Raw genomic sequence first — 19,272 nt, forward strand, 5'->3', positions numbered from 1 at the left:
TGTCGTACCTTTAACTAAGGAGGACATTGAAAAATTATGGACAGAAAGTGAACCTTGGCAAAGAGCTTGCAGTAATTTTTTGGGAGAAATTAACAGCAAATATCCCAAAAGCAACAGAATTGATTTTATAAAGAGAGCTGATTGGATCTTGCCTCGAATTGTACGGCAAAAACCCATATCTGGAGTTCGTACATTTTATACAGATGCCAACAAACAAGGAAAGGCAGGTTACAAATCAGAAAATTTAAGTAAAGTGGTACAAAGTCCTTATAATTCAGTGCAAAAATCAGAATTGTATGCTATTCTGTTGGTATTAATGGATTTTTCAGAACCTCTCAACATAGTAACTGACTCTCAGTATGCTGAAAGAGTGGTATTACATATTGAGACTGCAGAATTTATCCCTGATGCTTCAGAATTAACTTCACTATTTATTCAATTACAAGATACAATCAGGAAAAGGAGTCATCCTTTATATATAACTCACATCCGATCTCATACTGGTTTGCCAGGCCCTTTAGCACAAGGCAATGATGAGATTGATAAATTATTGGTAGGAAATGTGCTGGAGGCCTCAGAATTTCATAAAAAACATCATGTCAATAGTAAAGGTTTAAAAAAAGATTTTTCCATAACCTGGCAACAAGCCAAAGAAATAGTAAAGAAATGTCCTACTTGTTCCTTCTATAATCAAACGCCATTACCTGCAGGATGTAACCCAAAGGGTACTCAGAGGAATGAAATCTGGCAGATGGATGTGTTTCACTTTGCAGAATTTGGAAAATTGAAATATGTACACCACACCATTGATACTTATTCAGGATTTCAATGGGCAACTGCTTTGAGTTCTGAAAAAGCTGATTCTGTAATCACTCATTTGCTAGAAGTTATGGCCATCATGGGTATACCTGCACAAATCAAAACTGACAATGCTCCATCATATGTCTCTGTTAAAATGAAACAGTTTTTTGCTTATTACAATATAAAGCATATTACAGGTATACCACATAATCCTACAGGTCAAGCAGTTATAGAAAGATCAAACAGAACTCTAAAGGATATGCTAAATAAACAGAAAGGAGTAACAAAAACCCCCAGAAATAGACTGCATAATGCTCTATGAACTTTGAATTTTCTGAATGCCAATGAGAAAGGAACAACAGCTGCAGAGAGACATTGGATAATAGAAAAAACTACAGAATTAAATCAGCCTATATACTTTAAGGATGTGCTGACCTCAGAATGGAAGCCAGGGTATATATTACGTTGGGGACGAGGTTTTGCTTTTGTTTCTACAGGAGAAGATAAGCTGTGGGTACCATCAAAATTGATAAAGGTTCGATTTGAACAAGAGAAACCTCTTAATTAGAGGAGGTGATAGTTCATCAATCAGCATGAACATCCAATTTAAACTAACTTGTACCTGTAACACATGTCTTTTCATTTAATCAGATAATAACTTGCCAAAAAGGAACATCCCAAAAATTAGTCTTGGGGGAAGGTTTTTGTTTTTGTCTTTTAGGAGAATGAAGGTTAAGGAATCTGAAGGACACAAGACAAATGAGACAACTGAAGAAAAGGGACAAATCATCTATCCCAGGAAACAGAGTATATGGGAGTATATGGCATATGGGTATATATTATCTAAAAAATTTTATGTCTTCTTAAATGTTTGTTTCTGCTTTTCTCTAAAGATTTAACACTATTGGTTTTCTAATAGTCCCAGTTCAATTAAAATTTAAAGCTGACTTTGGAGTTGGAGAATGGCTCTCTCCTTCTTTAAACTCAAGCATGTTGTTAAAAGGAAAATGCAAACTCCCTGTATCATGCCAGAAAGAGCCATTTTCTGCTATGGGACAGGACAAAAGCAAAATTAATTAAGGGACTATTCTATTACTAATCTCAACTCTTTGATTCTATTCTGATTCTTTAAACTTTTCTTAAAGTATAAATTTTATATCAAAATTTACAAGATTGATATATATATATATATATATATATATATATACATTTTAAACTTTGCTAATGTATGAATGGTCATATAGAGTACTAACTAATTCTAGAAAAAAGGCTTCAATTAGCTGCATATATATGTCTTTGTGTTCGAGTCTCTTATCAGTTTTCTGCAGGAAATCATGGCCAGGCCTAACATCAACTGAAATCTCCAGGAAGAAGATGGGGCTCCACAACAACAAACACAACAACAACAATTCCACGTGGACAATAATAATATCACTGAACTGACAAACATCATCTATAGATCAGCTTTGAACTACAAGGTGCTCAGAGCAATTTTGAGATGACTAGCTGAGATGATCCAGTCTCAAAGACTACTTGAATAAGGACTTGAGATAAACCCTGAATTTTGGCTTTATACATAGACTGGATAATAATGAAGGATATAGTTATCTTTCCTAGAATTTGACAATTAACCTAAAAAATTTTCTTTCAGGATAAAGATAACTTCGCCCATACCCAGCAGGAAGCAATTTTAAGAATATGACACCCACATTGCCAAAGAAGTGGTGTGGGGCGGGTGGTTTTTTGGTTCTTTTAATGGGTTTTGGGTCTGGGATAATTTTCATTATTTGGGGGGTAGGTTACAAGTTGTCAAGGGTTAGGAAAAAGGCTAAGCAAAGGAGATTAGATTTAAGGTTCTTGTTTAAAAAAAAAGAAAGAAAGAAAGAAAAGAAAAGAAAAAGACAATTACTAGTTTTAAATACTTTACATTATTACCAACTATTAGGATATAAAGAAATGAAAGTTAGTAGTTAGACATTACAATAGAAATTGTAGTCATATTAGATATGTTTTAAAAATTGAGCAGATGTATTTTAGACAGGTCATCTTCAAACCCTTCAGAGATCTACAGAATATGGCATTTAAAATGTTTTAATAACTTAGAAATTTTTCTTTTTTGAGACATGTCGGCTCCTGGCAGTACCAATCTACTTCAGAGAAAATATGGGCATTGAAGAAACTGCATATGGAGTTAATTTTCATTGTGGCAAAAGTTAGCCACTGGACAACAAAGTATCCTCGTATCAACAGGACAAAATGGACAGACAGAACACGAAACAAAGGACTACCGATTCCTGCCAAAACAAGTGTGGTTATGGCTTTATCAGACGGCATCTTCTGAGGCCAGGACAATATGGCACGATCCCTGAAGTGGCCTTCACAATCTGGAAAAGGTACAGTGCCCTTTTCTTTGAAGGCAGCTGAACAGGCAGTGGGCCGATGGCTTCTGTTGTGCAATGGAACAGCAACTGAAAGCTCACGCCTCTCAATAGTAGACTGGCATTTAATAGAGGGATGTGGAGAAGGGGATGCTTAGATGAAGCCATATATACACAGCCAAGAAGAATGGACAGCTGAATTCAAAAACCATCAATAATTTCCAGAATTTAAAATCCTGAATCATGACATGACACTAGTGGAATTCAGGTGTTTCTGGTACATGGACTGCTCTCACCCAATGTGAGGTTGAACTGTTGACCTTGTATACAACCTACTTCACAAATGAGTCTGTCAGATACGATAAGCCTATAGGCTGAAGATGATGCCCCAACACTGCAGAGAAACCTCAGGTGACTGTCCAGGCAGCTGGCTGTTTCTGTCAACTCACAAAATTTTTGGAAGTTGCTTTTGTGCACTTCCTGTTTTTATTTTTGTTAGCTAATATTATTTCCTCCTTGGGTCTCTGAGGGAGTTGAAGATTAGTTAGTTATAGTTGAAGATTAATTAGGATAGAAAGTGAATTAGATACATTTTGAACTTACTAAAATAGGATAGATAAGGGAATTATTTTCTCTGATTTGTCAAATACAAATGGACTAGACATCGTTTAGGTATTTGTTACTTGTATATATTGTATATAGTTATTGTACTTTTGTATATAGTTTTTCTTTTGTTAGTTATAATCTTTTGCCTTTTTTCTTTTTATTAAAATAGAAAAGGGGAAATATGGTGATATTTTATTTGTACTGAAATGTGATTTTAATTTTATGTTAATAAATAAAGTTGCCCTGGGTTCAGAGCTATTAGAGCCATAGCAAGAGCGTGGTGGTTAGAAGAGCTAGGTAGATTTCTGTGTGTTCAGGGATACAGCCAGTATTGGAGACATACGCCTTTAAGACCTGGAGGGCGGTACTTACAGGCAGTGATGAGGCAGTCATGTGGTTGGGTTTACAACCAATGAGAAGGCAGAACAGAAAGAATATTTAAACACGGACAAACAGGAAGTAGCTCTCTCTCGGGGAAGCTAGGAGCACTGCAGGAGGTAAGATTTTATCTCTGAGCTCTGACCTCTCGGCTTTCTCTTTTACATTGGCTCTGTGTTTCTTATTTTAATAATACGATTGGTTACATCTACACTTCTTTGTATTTTTTCAGGAGCAATTTGTAATCCCCAACAAGGCAAAATTTTCTTTACTTCTTCAAACATTCTTTCTAAAGTATCTACATTTGAATCAGCAAATATGATATCTTCCATATAATGGTAAATTATAGATTGAAGGAATTGTACACGAATCATTTCCAATGACTGTCATACAAAATATCGGCACAGGGTGGAACTGTTTAATGTCCTTTGTAGGAGAACTTTCCATTGATATCTCTCTTTTTTTTTTTTTCCGGAATGCAAAAGCAAGGTTTAATTCTGGATATCCAAAAGCAATACAAGCCTAGGCAGGGACTTCGTTCAATACATCCAACGCAGTGGAGGCTGGAGGAAGCGCCCACCTGTCTGCAAGCTCAGTTTTTAAAGGGAAAAGTCACAAGGTTACATCATTTAGGGGTGCTAGTACAGGTACAATTCTGATTGGCTCGCTTCTAGGGACTTCTAGAAATTACTTCTAAGGGAGTGGTTGCCCGCCACCATTTCTCATTGGCTGCCCTCAGGTGGGGGCATTTCTGTGGTCAGTTACCCTGGAAACCAGGGAGAGGACATTCCATAGTCTGGCAGGCATTACCTCGTGACTATCTTGTGGCTCTGTACTTTTACACTTCCTGGTTTCTGGAATCTGAACTGACTGGTCTCAGTAACTTCTGGGCTGTTCCAGTAACTTATGGCCTGTAGCTAAAAGGAGCAGTCTTAGGCCTTTAGTTTTGGGGTGAGAGCATTTTGGTCTTATTTTGGTTCCACATTTCCCCCTTCTCATGTGCCTAATGGAACCCAATCATGGGTTTTGGACAGTTAGCTCCTAAGTATCCCTCTCAAATAATGGCCATGTATAGTTAGCCATCTTGTCTCTATGCCAGGGAGTTTCATTTTGACTCAGCATTTCAGCCTTTTCTGAACAGGGAACATGGGTGACGTTCTCTTCTGGAACTGCTTCGAGCTGGCATTGGGGCGCCGATATCAGGGGGCCCCAAAAGGCTGAAAAGCTAGTCAAAGACTGGGCAAGGGGGCATTTGTCAGAAGCATGTAGCTGCCTGACCCCATAGGGACAGGGAAGAACCATGTTAGCTGGGCTGGTCCATGTCAGCTTTTAGCAAGTCTGGAGCTCACAGTCGTCTGGAGCAGTGGAGTCAGTGACTGAAACCCGGAGGTGACTGCCAGCTGAGTAGAAATCTGTTGAGACAAATTTAAACTAGGAACAGAAGTTAAAATTTATGAACTTATTTGGAACCCTTAGGTCCATACCCTTAGTAATGGGAAAAGCAGTAGTCCCAAGACCAGGAGAGAGGAAAAATACCATTAGAACATTTTCCTAAAAGTGAGCTAACAAGAAAGCTATAGCCTTGCATGCGGATCTGGTTGATGCTGCCATGCTGACAAAGTTAGAGCTAGCCTGGCCATCAGTACTGTCAGAGATCTGAGAAGGATAAACTATATCTGAGTGCAGACCAAGAAGCTTCCAATCCTATAAATTACAGGGACCAATCCCTACCCAGGTCTCCATACCGTTGGAGGCACCAGTCAGAACAGCATCAGTCTTCTTCCACCATCAGGTCCATAAGGCAGAGTATTTTTCCTGTGGAATAGGGACATGGAAGACTGACCTTGATCAGGCAAAAGGGTGTAATCAATTCCAGTGTTCTACTGCTTGTCCACAGTCTGGGCTGGGTCCTGGGGGCAGGCGTTGCATTGGGGCATCTTGCCCTGTGGTCAGTGTTGTCATATTTCAGGCAGAGACGTTGTGGTGCCTCATATGTAATCTTCTTTGGAGACCTTGGGTCACTGCTAGGATCTGGAAGCCTGTCTGATATAGTAAGCTTTTAGATCAACATTTAAATGCCATATTCTGCAGATCTCTGAAGTATGAGGGCTGTCCAGGTATATCTGAATAGACAAACTTTGTTTCTAATTACTTGTTTCAAGCTCAGCCCTAAAAACATATGCAAGAGACTGAGTAAATGAGTAAATTTACATCAGTACTTACTTACCCTGACTACAATTAAAAAACTTGATTACTTATGACTGATTATTTATGTTCTCTAACAATCTACAAAAGTAGCCTAAAAACAATGCTTTTAAGTTGAAGCTCTTCTAGCATCAAATACAGGTTCAATAAAGAAACCAAAACAAAATATCATTATACAACATTCTTAAGCCTGAACGTACCTTGGGTAAGAAGAAACATTTTTTTAAGCCATTGGTTTTTAACTATAAAAACTGTTCTTAAAAGACTGAGATCTCTCAAATGTCTTTCACCACTGCAACTAGACTCTTTTTGGAACTCTAGTCCTGCCATACATTTGCAAACCTCAGCTGTTTCCTATGATTCCTTTATGTTGCATAGTTTGGCTGCCAGAGCAAGGTATATTCCTGTGTATAAAAGCATTGGTGTGCAGCTTTAATATTAATCAAATACCTTATTTATTAAACATATGTTGCCATCTATTTAAATTCTCTAGAAACTTGCTGTTGAACACTTGGTAAAGACATAAGTATTAGGTGTTAACCCGAGTAGATCTTTATAACCTTAGTAAAAAATGGCTGCCAGCCACATGGCTGCCCATGAGGTCACCAGCCAAGATGGAGGAAGCCATGTGGTTGCTGTTTAAAGCTCGTTTTTCTAAACAGTAATTACTTGCACACATACACACAGTTGGATCCAAGTTACACATGTACATACCTACAATTAAAGCTTGCTTACATTTTCAAGTCACATGCCTGTATACATACACACATAAGCAGTTTGCAGAATCATTAGCCATTTTTAAGATGAAAACCAATAAGAATTAACTTTCAAATTCAGTATTTGCAGGTATAAGAAACCATAACAATCAGTTTACATCACTTCCCCTCTGACCTTCTACGACCTTCCATATACCCTCAGTCTGTTCCTTTGATCCCTCAGACATTTACTCCAGACAAATTCCGCTTTTTCTTTTCTTTTAAAACAGAAACTCTTACCAAAGTCCTTCTTGTGATTTCCCTCAGTACTCTAGAATATATTGTAAAGTTACAATAGTTTAAACAAGAACAGAAATACATGCATATACCATAACAAGAATAACTCTCAATTTGCATCAGCACTGTACCGCAGACAAGAAACTGTTGGTGACATTCCATTCTTGGAGCCAGACCTTGATCAGGTTTTAGCCCCAGGGCAGGTCTTGGGAGCCCCACCCAACAGCTTGGAAGAGGAGGACGGGGGAAAGCGGGGGAAAGCATGCACCATGGAGACAAAAGATTGCTGTTAACCTCAGATTTTCAAGAACACGAGAATGACAGACTGAAAGTGACTCCACGCCCTGGCTGGGCCCACAGACCTGTAGGCCACTCCTCAGCTGTGACCCTGGAGGGGCAGTTAGTTCTCCACCAGCCCCCACACTGAGCTCCTTGAGGCTCCTGCTGGCTCCTGCCAGTTCGACCCCATGTCCACACAGGAGCCCAGCCAGAACCTGCCAGCCATATCTGGGCCCCACAGTGCTCATAGCCCGCTCTAGCACAAAGCCATGCCTAGTTCCCATGCAGTCAAGCCTCTACTCCACAGCTTTGTGAGCGAGCTGGGGCCTTGAACCCGCTGCATCTAGGCCCCGTGATGCTCACGGGCTGCCTAGCGCTCTCAGCGGCACTCTGGGTCCCCGAAGTAGCAGCTGTGCAGCTGCTGCCTGTGCTCTGGTCAGAGAGAGCAAGGAAGCAATGTTAGGTTAGTCTGTGCCAGTTCAACCACCAAAGGGGTCTCCATCCCTTCGGCTGGCAATCGGCCCACAAATCCCAATGCACATACAAGCTCAGGCATAAAACACTCACACATGTGGCCACAGTTCTCACACATTTATACATTTATGAAGGTATAACAAATAACACTGACAACAAGATAGGCAGACAAAAAGTAAGAACAAGGGCCCTACAGATGGTCCAGGCAGACAGACGAGAGTCCGGAGAGGGAGCCTCAATAATGCCAAAGACCTACGGATGGGACAGGGAGAATTCAACAGAGTCTCCCAGTCCCCAGATGGATCCAAACAGACGGACCCCTCACGGGCATCCTAGCAGACGGACCCCTCTCGGGCGTCCTATGACGGGGGGAACTGTGAGGACCCCCGCGTCCTGATGAGGGGATGGAACGTCTTCCAACTCCTCCAGGTCACCTTACAGGCGCGTCCGCCAAGGTGAGCCTGTCAGATTCAACCGCCGGCTTCGGATAAGAAAATGAAAGTAAAAGGAAAACACAGACAAGAAAATGGAGCGCTCTTACCGATCGGTGCAGATGGACCTCCGGAGCTCTTAGGGGTCCCGGCGGGGGGGGGGGTCTCTGGGGATCCCGGATGAGCCCCCAAATGTTGTGCCCAGATCGTGACCCCCAGAGAGACCACCAAAGATGAGCATGCCGGAATGCAAAAGCAAGGTTTAATTCTGGATATCCAAAAGCAATACAAGCCTAGGCAGGGACTTCGTCCAATACATCCAATGCAGTGGAGGCTGGAGGAAGCCCCATTGATATCTCTTAACAGGCTGAGAATTATTATAAGTAAACACTGTGAAGTCAAATTTTTCTCTGTCGTTTTTCTTGTAAAGGTATGATGAAGAAACAGTCTTTTAAATCAATAACTACAATAGGCCATCCTTTAGGTAATAGAGAAGGCAGGAGAATTCCAAGCTATAAAGAGTCCATTGGCTGAATTACTTTATTTATGGCTCTTAAATCTGTTACTAATCTCCATTTTCCAGATTTCTTTTTCATAACAAATACAGAAGAATTTTAAGAAATGTTTGATTCCTGAATATATTGAGCTTTTAGATGCTTCTGTACCAGATGTTCTAAGGCTTGTAATTTTTCTGATGTCAAAAGCATTGTTCCACCCAGATAGGTTTGTCAGTTAACCATTTTAAAGGTAGGGATATTGGTACCTCTGAAAGATCAACAGCTGTTATGCCCTGTTTTTTGTACAACCTGAATGATCAGTAATTGTTATTTATAACACCTTTTAATATTTTCCCCAAAAATATATGTTAATTTATGGATTAATTCTGAGATTGGAGGAATGTTATTCTGGGTATTCCATTGCAGTAACAACTCACAACACCATAAATTCCTTCCCATATTAGCCACATATGGCTTCAAATTTTCTCTCTGTTCTTCTGGACCTATACATTCAACCCATCTCCTGTTTTGAGATAAAGTTCTAATCCCTAAAGAAGTTCTAATCCTGAAGAAGCCAATTTGGATGCCAAGATTCTTGTGCAATTATCATTACATCTGCCTCTGTGTCTACAAAACCTTCAATTACGTTGTCATTTATTCATATTTTTAGCTTTGGTCTTTGATCATTTATAAAAATTTGCCAAAGTATTTGCTTTAGGGTTTCTCCCGAAATTTTTGTTTTATCTTCTAAAGATGTTCTATCATCCAGAGCAGCATGAATTTTTACTAATAGGCATTAGATCTTTTAATTCCCCTTGGGAAGAGTTTCCCCCACGGTGACAGGAAATGACTGAACCAAATTGGACATGGTGGCCTGCAACGGCCCCCCCAAAGGTGTTTCCCAGTGGTAAAGGGTTGCCTTGCCACTCTCTTTTTGACCAGCATTCATTGGTCCAATGAATGATACAGCCTTTGCTGCATCTTCTGCATACTCCAGAAGGTTGGGGCCTTCTGTGTGAGTTATTATCTCTAGAAGAAACATTGTTTCTAGGAATGCCCTGTCTACTAAAATTCCTTTTTAAACCAACTTGTTTGCCACAATTAAAACATTTGACAATTTGATTTTTCCTTAAGTTGTTGGAAATCACCTCTTCTATCCAAGTATTTTCATGGTTATGAGACTCAATAATGGCTGTGTGTAGAATCCATTGGTCTATGAGTGAAGATCTTGTCTTTAAAGGTCAAATTAACCTTCTGCATTGTGAATTAGCATCTTCAAATGCCAAAGATGCAATTAATATTTGTCTAACTTTTGGATCTGATATCACTCTATTCACAGCTGAAGTCGAACTTTACAAAAATTCAGTGAAGGCTTATTTTGGGCCTTATATAACTTTAGCAAATGGCTCAATCCTCTTTCCTAATTCTTGAATCTTGTTCCAGGCACTTAAGGCTGCTGTATCATAGGGACAAGGTGTGATCATCAAATGTAGCATGACTATCGATATCAGCATAATGGCCCTCACCAAGGATTTGATCTTGGGAAATCTGATAACCTCTAACCCTACCTTGATATTTGAGGGCCTTAGCTTCCTTTCTCAACCAACTGTTCCACTCTAACTAAGAGCCATATTCCAATACTGCTGACTTTAAATCTCTCCAGTCTTTTAGAATAGTTTTGTTCTGAGTGGATCTTGTATTCAACATCTGCCTCATGTAAGATGAATGCATACCATAGGAAACTATTGCTTCCTTAAATCTCTTTAAATATGACATTTCTATAGGATCCCATTTAGCTTCTGTATGGATCTGGGGATAACTGTCATCTGGTGGTCTTTCTTGAATGGTAACTTGATAAATCAAGATTGTTTTTTTTAATAAACTTGGGCCACTCCTCTTGAAGTCTGTAAGATTATGGTCAGGTTGGTTCTCCTCTGAATTTTTCTGTCTGTATCTGAATACTTTTATTATCTGTTTTAATAATTTTTTCTAAGGCTAGTAATTTATCACTAGTGGCCTTTTCTAAGGCTTGTATATTTTGAATAGTAAACTTTTCTAAGTTTTGATAGTATCAGTCACCTTTTCAATCTCTTCATCAGTATTTCTAAAGCTTTTTATCTTGCCAGTCAAGATTGTATTATTCTCATTAGTTACCATTTGTAAGGCTTGCACATTATCAGTAGTAGCCCTTTCTAAGGCTTGTATCTTTTGACTAGTAAGTTTTTCTAAGGTTTGCATATTATCAGTCATCTTCTTGTTCTCTTCATCAGTAAATATTTCTAAAGCCTTCATCTTGTTAGTCAAAACTGTATTATTCTCCTTAGTAACTATTTGTAAGTCTTGCATATCATCAGTAGTAGTGTTTTCTAAGTCCTGTGTCTTTACAGTATATCTCTCATATTTGGCACAGTTATTAAACCATTTTTAAGGATTAATATGAATTGCCAGACTGATAACAATTATGATCAAAATTTTATCAATCCCAGCTAAGTTGTTTATCTCCTCAATTAGTTTTTCTACCATCCTGTCCATAGTAGCAGTCCTAATTCCCTGTATTGTGGTATTCCCAATAATTGACCTGGGAAAAGTTTTAAGATTGTCCTTTCCCCTTATTTTTTACCTTATTTATTTATTTAATAGCCTGGTTTATAGTTTAAACGTTTTTTTATATGTTATTTTATTTTTTATAATTTTTTATTTTAAAAATTTTTCTTTCCTTTTTTGTTCCCCCTCCCTCCTCTTCTGCTCCCCCCTACTCCCCCTCTCCCACCCCCATCCCCTCCTCATAGAGAGTAAGGCCTCCCTTGGGTAGTCAACACAGGCTGGCATACCAAGTTGGGGCCAGACCTAGCCCCTCCCCCCTGCATCAAGGCTGAGTAAGGCATCGCACCATAGGGAATGGGCTCTTAAAAGCCAGTTTGTGTACCCAGGATAAGTCCTGGTCCCATTACCAGGGGACCCACAAACACATCAAGCCACACAACTTTCACCCTCATTCAGAGGGCCTAGTTCAGTCCCATGCAGGCTCCCCAGCTGTCAGTCTGGAGTCTATGAGCTCCCACTAGCTTGGGTCATCTATCTCTTTAGTTTTCTCCATCATGATCTTGACCTCCCCTTGCTCCTGAAATCCCTCCTCCCTCTCTTCAACTGAACTTCAGAATCTTGGCCATTGCTTGGCTGTGGGTCTCCTCATCTGCTTCCATAAGTCCCTGGATGTGAGTTCTATGATGACAATTAGGGTAGACACCAATCTCAGTGCAGGAGAAGGCTCGTTCAAGCACCAGCTTCACCACTGCTATGAATTTTATCTGGGGACAATCTTGTGAGTTCCTGGGGGTTTTCCTATCTGCAGATTTCTCCCCATCCCCTTAATGGTACTTTCTGTCAAGGTATCTCTTCCATTGCTCTCCCTCCCTGTCTCTCACCCAACTCAACCATCTCAAGCCTTCATGTTCCCACTTCCAACCCCCTTCTCTCAATTCCCCACTCCCAGTTTACCCAGGAGATCTTAACCCTTTCCCCTCCCTGGGGCGATCCATGTGTGTTTCTCTTAGTGTCCTCTTCTTTACCTAGCTTCTCTGGGGTTGTAGATTGTAGCCTGATTATCCTCTGCTTTGCATCTAATATTCACTTATGAGTGAATATATACCATATTTGTCTTTCTGGGTTTGGGTTACCTCACTCAGGATGATTTTTTCTAGTTCCATCCATTTGCCAACAAATTTCATGATGACATTGTTTTTTTACCACTGCATAATATCCATTGTATAAATGTACCACATTTTCCGTATCCATTCTTCAGTTGAAGAGCATCTAGGTTGTTTCCAGGTTCTGACTATTACAAATAATACTGCTATGAACAGTTAAGCAAATGTCCTTGTGGTGTGGTTGAGCATTATTTGAGTATATGCCCAATAGTGGTATTGCTGCGTCTTGAGGTAGGTTGATTCCCAATTTTCTGAGATACTGCCATACTGATTTCCAGAGTGACTGTACAAGATTGCATTCTGACCAGCAGTGGATGAGTGTTCCCCTTGCTCCACATCCTCTCCAGCATAAGCTGTCTTCAGTGTTTTTGGTCTTAGCCATTGTGACAGATGTAAGATGGTATCTCAGAGTCGTTTTGATTTGCATTTCCCTGATGGCTAAGGATGTTAAACATCTCCTTAAATGTCTTTTGGCCATATAAGATTCTTCTGTTGAGAATTCTCTGTTTAGCTCCGTAGCCCATTTTTAATTAGATTATTTGATATTTTGATATCTAGTTTCCTGAGTTCTTTATATATTTTGGAGATCAGCCATCTGTCAGATGTGGGATTGGTGACGATCTTTTCCCATTCTGTAGGCTGCCTTTTGTCTTATTGACAGTGTCCTTCACCTTACAGAAGCCTCTTAGTTTCAGGAGGTCCCATTTGTTAATTGTTACTCTCAGTGTTTGTGCTACTGGTATTATATTTAGGAAGTGATCTCTTGTGCCAATGCATTCAAGACTACTTCCTACTTTCTCTTCTATCAGGTTCAGTGTAACTACATTTATGTTGAGTTCTTTGATCCACTTTGACTTGAGTTTTGTGCATGGTGACAGCTATGGATCTATTTGCATTTTACATGTAGATATCCAGATATGCCAGCACCATTTGTTGAAGATGCTTTCTTTTTTCCATTGTATAATTTTGGTTTCTTTGTCAAAAATCAAGTGTTCATAGGTGTGTGCATTAATGTCAGGGTCTTCGATATTATTCCATTGATCAACATGTCTGTTTTTATGCCAATACCAAGATGTGTTTTTTATTATAGCTCTATAGTAGAGTTTGAAGTCAGTGATGGTGATGCCTCCAGAAACTTCTTTATTGTATAGGATTGTTTTGGCTATCCTGTTTTTTGTTGTTTCTTTTCCATATGAAGTTGAGTATTGTTCTTTCCATGTCTGTGAAGAACTGTGTTGGGATTTTGATGGGGATTGCATTGAATGTGTAGATTGCTTTTGGTAAAATTGCCCTTTTTACTTTTTTTTTTTTTTTTTTTTTTTTTTTTTTTTTTTTTTGAGACAGGGTTTCTCTGTGTAGCCTTGTGCCTTTCCTGGAACTCACTCTGCAGCCCATGCCGGCCTCGAACTCACAGAGATCTGCCTGCCTCTGCCTCCCGAGTGCTGGGATTAAAGGCGTCCACCACCACCGTCTGGCCCCCTTTTTACTATGTTGATCCTACCTATCCAAGAACATGGGAGATCTTTCCATTTTCTGATATCTACTTCAATTTCTTTCTTCAAAGACTTAAAGTTCTTGTCATACAGGTCTTGTTTGTTTATTTACTCATTTCTTATTTATTTGTTTGTTTGTTTGCCTGGTTTACCCTTTAAAAGTTTTAAAGTGGCTTACCATAGTTCCAATCATCAAGAATTGTTGTAGATGCAGTGATGTTGTTGGACCAGCAGGTGGAGCCGATGATCCGATGGCAGGGTCCTGAGAAGGTATTCATATGTAGTGACGATATTTGACCAGCAGGTGGAGGAGGTGCAACACCAAAGCAGCTCAGGGTCAGTAAGCTGAGCTGAGGCTCAAAGTGTCTGGACCAAACTCTGTCCCAGTGCTTGGGTGGAACAGAGGCTGTATGGCGAGGTGGCATATGGGAACTGAACTTGTTTCAGTGCTTGTATGTGGCAAGCAGAACTGTTTCAGAAGGACACCCGGTGGTTCTCAGTGCCCAGACCACAGAAAGGTCAGAGAAGCAGAACAGCCAGCCATTAGTTCTTACCTCTACGAAATCCTCAGACTCAAGAGAGTGAGTTCCTGTTTCCTCACACTTTATATACCCTTCTCTGCCCTGCCGTATTACTTCCTGGGATTAAAGGCATGTGTGCTTCCCAAGCAAAGGCATGAGATCTCAAGTGCTGGGATTAAAGGCATGTGCCACCACTACCTGGCTCTGTTTCCTATGCTGGATCAATTTCATGTAGCCCAGTGTGGCCTTGAACTCACAGAGATCCAGATGGATCTCTGCCTCCTGAGTGATAGCATTTAAGGTGCTCTCACTATTTAAGGTGGCACATTTGCCACCACTGCCTGACTTCTATGTCTAATCTAGTGACTGACTCTGTCCTCTGACACTCAGGCAAGTTTATTACGGTGCACAATATATCACCACAAGACTTGCCCGAACGCTTTGGTTATTTGTCTTCACTCTGTACCAACTTCATAAGATATTGCATCTTTTTTAGCTGCACCCTTTTCTGAAGGACATGCAGTTTACTAATCCTGCTGGAGAACAAGTGAATTTGGATGAGAAAATGAAATTGAATGCAGACCATGACATTCTCAACTACTGGAACTTTCCAGAAGGTCTCGGACTTAAGGTGAAAGTTGGAAAGTTTTCCCCATATGGTCCACTTGGTCAACAATTATCTTTATCTGAGGACATGATAGAATGGGCCACAGGAATTACAGAGGTGAGTTAGGTATAATTTTAACACTATGAACTACACATAATAAAACAAATCTTGCTCGGGAATCCCCTAACCAAATGCTATCTTCAATGGACACCCTCTTGCAAAGGAAATAGTAATTTCTTCTAATGAAGTCTCACTTCAGAGCAGGCTCCATACTCAGGAAACTCAGTGTTACTTTTGTAGAACTTTTATACTATATTTCTTTGTTTGGGCACTTTTTGTCTTATTGGTCTTTTGCTTTATGTGTGTGTGTTTCTTGGGTTGTTTTGTTTTGTTTGCTTGTTTTTTAAGCAGAGAGAAAGAAAGGGCATGGAGTTATATCTTAGATGGTCTTATAATAAAAAAGTCAGAGCTGAAAGATCAGAGAAGCAGAACAGCCAACCACTAGTTCTTACCTCTACAAAATCCTCAGACTAAAGAGAGTGAGTTCCTGTTTCCTCATGCCTTACATAACTTTCTCTGCCCTGCTGTATTACTTCCTGGGATTAAAGGCATGTGTGCTTCCCAAGCAAAGGCATGAGATCTCAAGTGCTGGAATTAAAGGGGACCTGGGGGAGATTTGAGAGGAAGTTAAGGAAGAAAGATGCATGATCAAAATATTTTGTAAGAAAAAGTTTTTTAATGTTTTTATATTATATTACATATTTTTCTTTATTTTTTATTTTGCCTGACAGTTTTTTATGATTTTTTTGGTATACTGATATTTTAAAGTTTTCTATATAAATTTTAAAAATATAATTGGTGTATTAAAATAATATAAATATATAAAATACCGTATGTTGTTTTTGTGGGTCCATATAAAATTTAGAATAGTCCTATTTCTGTAAAGAATGAAATAGGGATTTTAATTGGTATTTCTTTGAATCTGTAAACAGTTTTTGGTAGAATGGTCATTTCCACAATATTAATTATGCCACTCCTTGAGAATGAGATGTTTTAACATCTTTATGGGGGGGGATCAATTACAATAACAAATACAGTGAGTGACTTGACAGAAATATTGATGTTAGCTTGCAGCAGAAGACACTTGTGTATTCTCCTTGTTTCCCTAAAATGGTTCAGAGACAGCATCGCTAGAGTACTGATTAGAGAAATTTTTAAGCTTCATGGGTTTTTAGAGCTAACGTTGTCCATAATTACTTAAGTAGTAAAAGGAGGACAGAATTGGGAAAATGAGAAGAGAGGGAGTACAGTGTGAATGAGAAGCATAGTGTGTGGTTTAGGGACAGGAATGACAGTAGAGAAAATAGTTCCCAGTGGTTCACCAAGGCAGGCACAGGGGTGTTTTCTGCTCAGGCTATTGTCCCCAGTATACCAGGGAGAATCTCAGCTCCAAGCTCCTCCGCTTCATTTCAGCTTCCATCTGCTCACCCAGTTTTGCTCCAGGCATCAATCCACCCACTGCTTGCATGTGGTACCCTGGGTTGACATGTTTTTCCAGTGTCCATGTTCAACAACGCCTCATTGGCTGCGACTTTTGTCCTTGACCTGGTGCAAGCAAGATGGTGAAGCAGTGTGAGCTTGGCTGTTCCTTTGGAAACAAAAATTCCATATAGGCTTGTTAATTTTTCCTTCAATTCTTTCTCTGCTCAAAGTAGACTTGGTTTGGTTTCTACTGTGACTCTTGTCTTTCACTGAATCTCGCAGAGGCAGCTTTTAATCCATCATCATACCCAGCAATCCCTTGAACCATGAATGTGCTTTTCAAATTTATACTTTAGATTTAAGGAAGAGAATTTTGTTATGTACTATATGTAACTAGAATATTCATTTACAAATATGCATCTCAATGTTCACACATTTCATATCAAAATATGTACACTATCTGTTGTGGGGTTTCATTGCTGATGTATCTTTAGGTTGAGTCTGAAGGTTTCGGTTGAGTAGCATTTAGCTGCTACTTTTGAGTCTGTGATAAGTCACTATGACTTTTGTGGCAATAGAAGCCACTCATGTCATGGCAGCCAGGTAGCAAAACTAGAGGAAGGATTAGTCCATTGTCCCAATATACCTTCCAATGGCAAGCTTCCAGTCACTAACTTCCTCACCTTTTAAAAAGGTTGTGCTTTTATTTTTCATTATTTATATGCATGTGGGGGAAGGGAACATCTTACCTGCATGTTGAGTGCAGGTGCCTGTGGAGGCCAAAAGAGGCTGATGCATCTCCTGAAGCTGGAGTTACAGGCGGTTTTGAGCCATGTAATGTGGGTTCTGGGAACCAAATTCAGGACCTCTCCAAGAGCAGTCCATGCTATTAATGCTGAGCCATTTCTCCAACGCCAACATCTCTTCACTTAAAGGCTTCACTATGTCCCAGTAGCACCACAGATGGAAAGTCATCACCACTAAGGGGGCATGTGATGTCCAAGCTATAGCAACATCCAATCAGTTGATTATTTATGGGTACAAAAACTATGTTCACGTTGGGCGGTGGTGGTGCATGCCTGTAATCCCAGCACTCCGGAGGCAGAGGCAAGTGGATCTCTGTGAATTCAAAGCCAGCCTGGGCTACAGAGTGAGTTCCAGGAAAGGCACAAAGCTACACAGAGAAACCCTGTCTCAAGAAAACAAACAAACAAACAAATAAATAAATAAATAAATAAATAAAAACTACATTCATTAATGATCCAGTTCTATGAACAAGGTGTTTACTATAGTAGTAAGCAATATTCTGAATTACAACTTGCTCACATCTGGTTTTCCTCAGACTCCCCCCAAGTCTGTATGCAGTGAAAGTTGTGCCCCTGGATTCAGAAAATCCCTCCCGGAAGGAAACGTGGCTTGTTGTTTTCACTGCGCTCCATGCCCCGAGAACGAGATTTCCAATGAGACAGGTGAGTGCGTGTTCTGTGGAGAAATCCTCTACCTCTAATTAAACAGTCCTTTTTTATGAGGATTCTGGGCATCGGAACTCAGATTCTCACATTTACACTGCAAACACTTTACACACTGAACCATCTCCCTAGCCCAAGGTGTTTATTAATAAGAAAAAATGTTAAACAAAGTGTAGTGATGCACATCTTTCACACTCAGGAGGGAGAGGCAGGCCGATCTCTGTGAGTTTACAACCAGCCTGTTCTACACAGCAAGTACCAGGATAGCCAAGGCTGCATAATGAGAACTGATTCAAAAGTAATTTTAATAGCAAATAAATTTCCTTCGCACGAGTGTTTTTGAATGTTATCACAGGGTTTAGAGGGCTGTAGCCTCTCAGTGCTCCTCTCTGTGCCTTCTGAGGTGGTGTGCAACACACATGGGATGGGTAGGCCATTTCACACTCACATTCACACATTGTCTCTTTCAGGTTTGTATACACAAAAGGTGACTAGCTGAAGTGATTTGAACCTGAAAGTAGTTGAAATTCCTCTATGCTCCTTTACATACTGGAAGGAGCTGGTGGGGAATTTGAAATGAGCCAGACAAGATTATTTCCAAATTTTTCATCACCCTGGAGTCATGGCAAATGTTCCCCTAGGAAGTATGTCTCCAAATACCTCTGAATTGGGCAAGGGGTGACAGATCTTCAAAGATCTGTTCTGGGAGAGGGAAGAACAAACATGATCTGCCAACCTCATTCCTAGAACCCTCACACTTGGCTCATAACTTAAAACATAGGCAGCCCTATACTCCCCCCCACTCAGAGAAGTTTCCCCCATTTTCAAGGGAAGCACTTTTCACCCTATTTTGTAAGTCTGAATTCCCCACAGTACAGAACTCTTAGCAGGTTTATGTCAGAGGTGTGCCCCAGAACCAAGATTGTCACATGAGTGACCACCCACTGACCAT

The 19,272-nt window shown here is 40.0% G+C and overlaps 1 protein-coding gene across 1 annotated transcript in view; it reads left to right on the forward strand.

The window, feature by feature from the left end:
- LOC102908952 (vomeronasal type-2 receptor 116-like) overlaps window positions 1-19,272 on the forward strand; it is an 89,204-nt gene that overhangs the window by 53,644 nt on the left and 16,288 nt on the right. Inside the window, exons 4-5 of the mRNA XM_076560111.1 lie at window positions 15,259-15,486; window positions 18,194-18,320. Coding sequence (XP_076416226.1) covers window positions 15,259-15,486; window positions 18,194-18,320 — 355 coding nt within the window. The remainder of the gene's footprint in view (window positions 1-15,258; window positions 15,487-18,193; window positions 18,321-19,272) is intronic.

This window comes from Peromyscus maniculatus, chromosome 23 (genome assembly GCF_049852395.1).
Source record: "Peromyscus maniculatus bairdii isolate BWxNUB_F1_BW_parent chromosome 23, HU_Pman_BW_mat_3.1, whole genome shotgun sequence".
NCBI classification, from domain to species: Eukaryota; Metazoa; Chordata; class Mammalia; order Rodentia; family Cricetidae; genus Peromyscus; species Peromyscus maniculatus.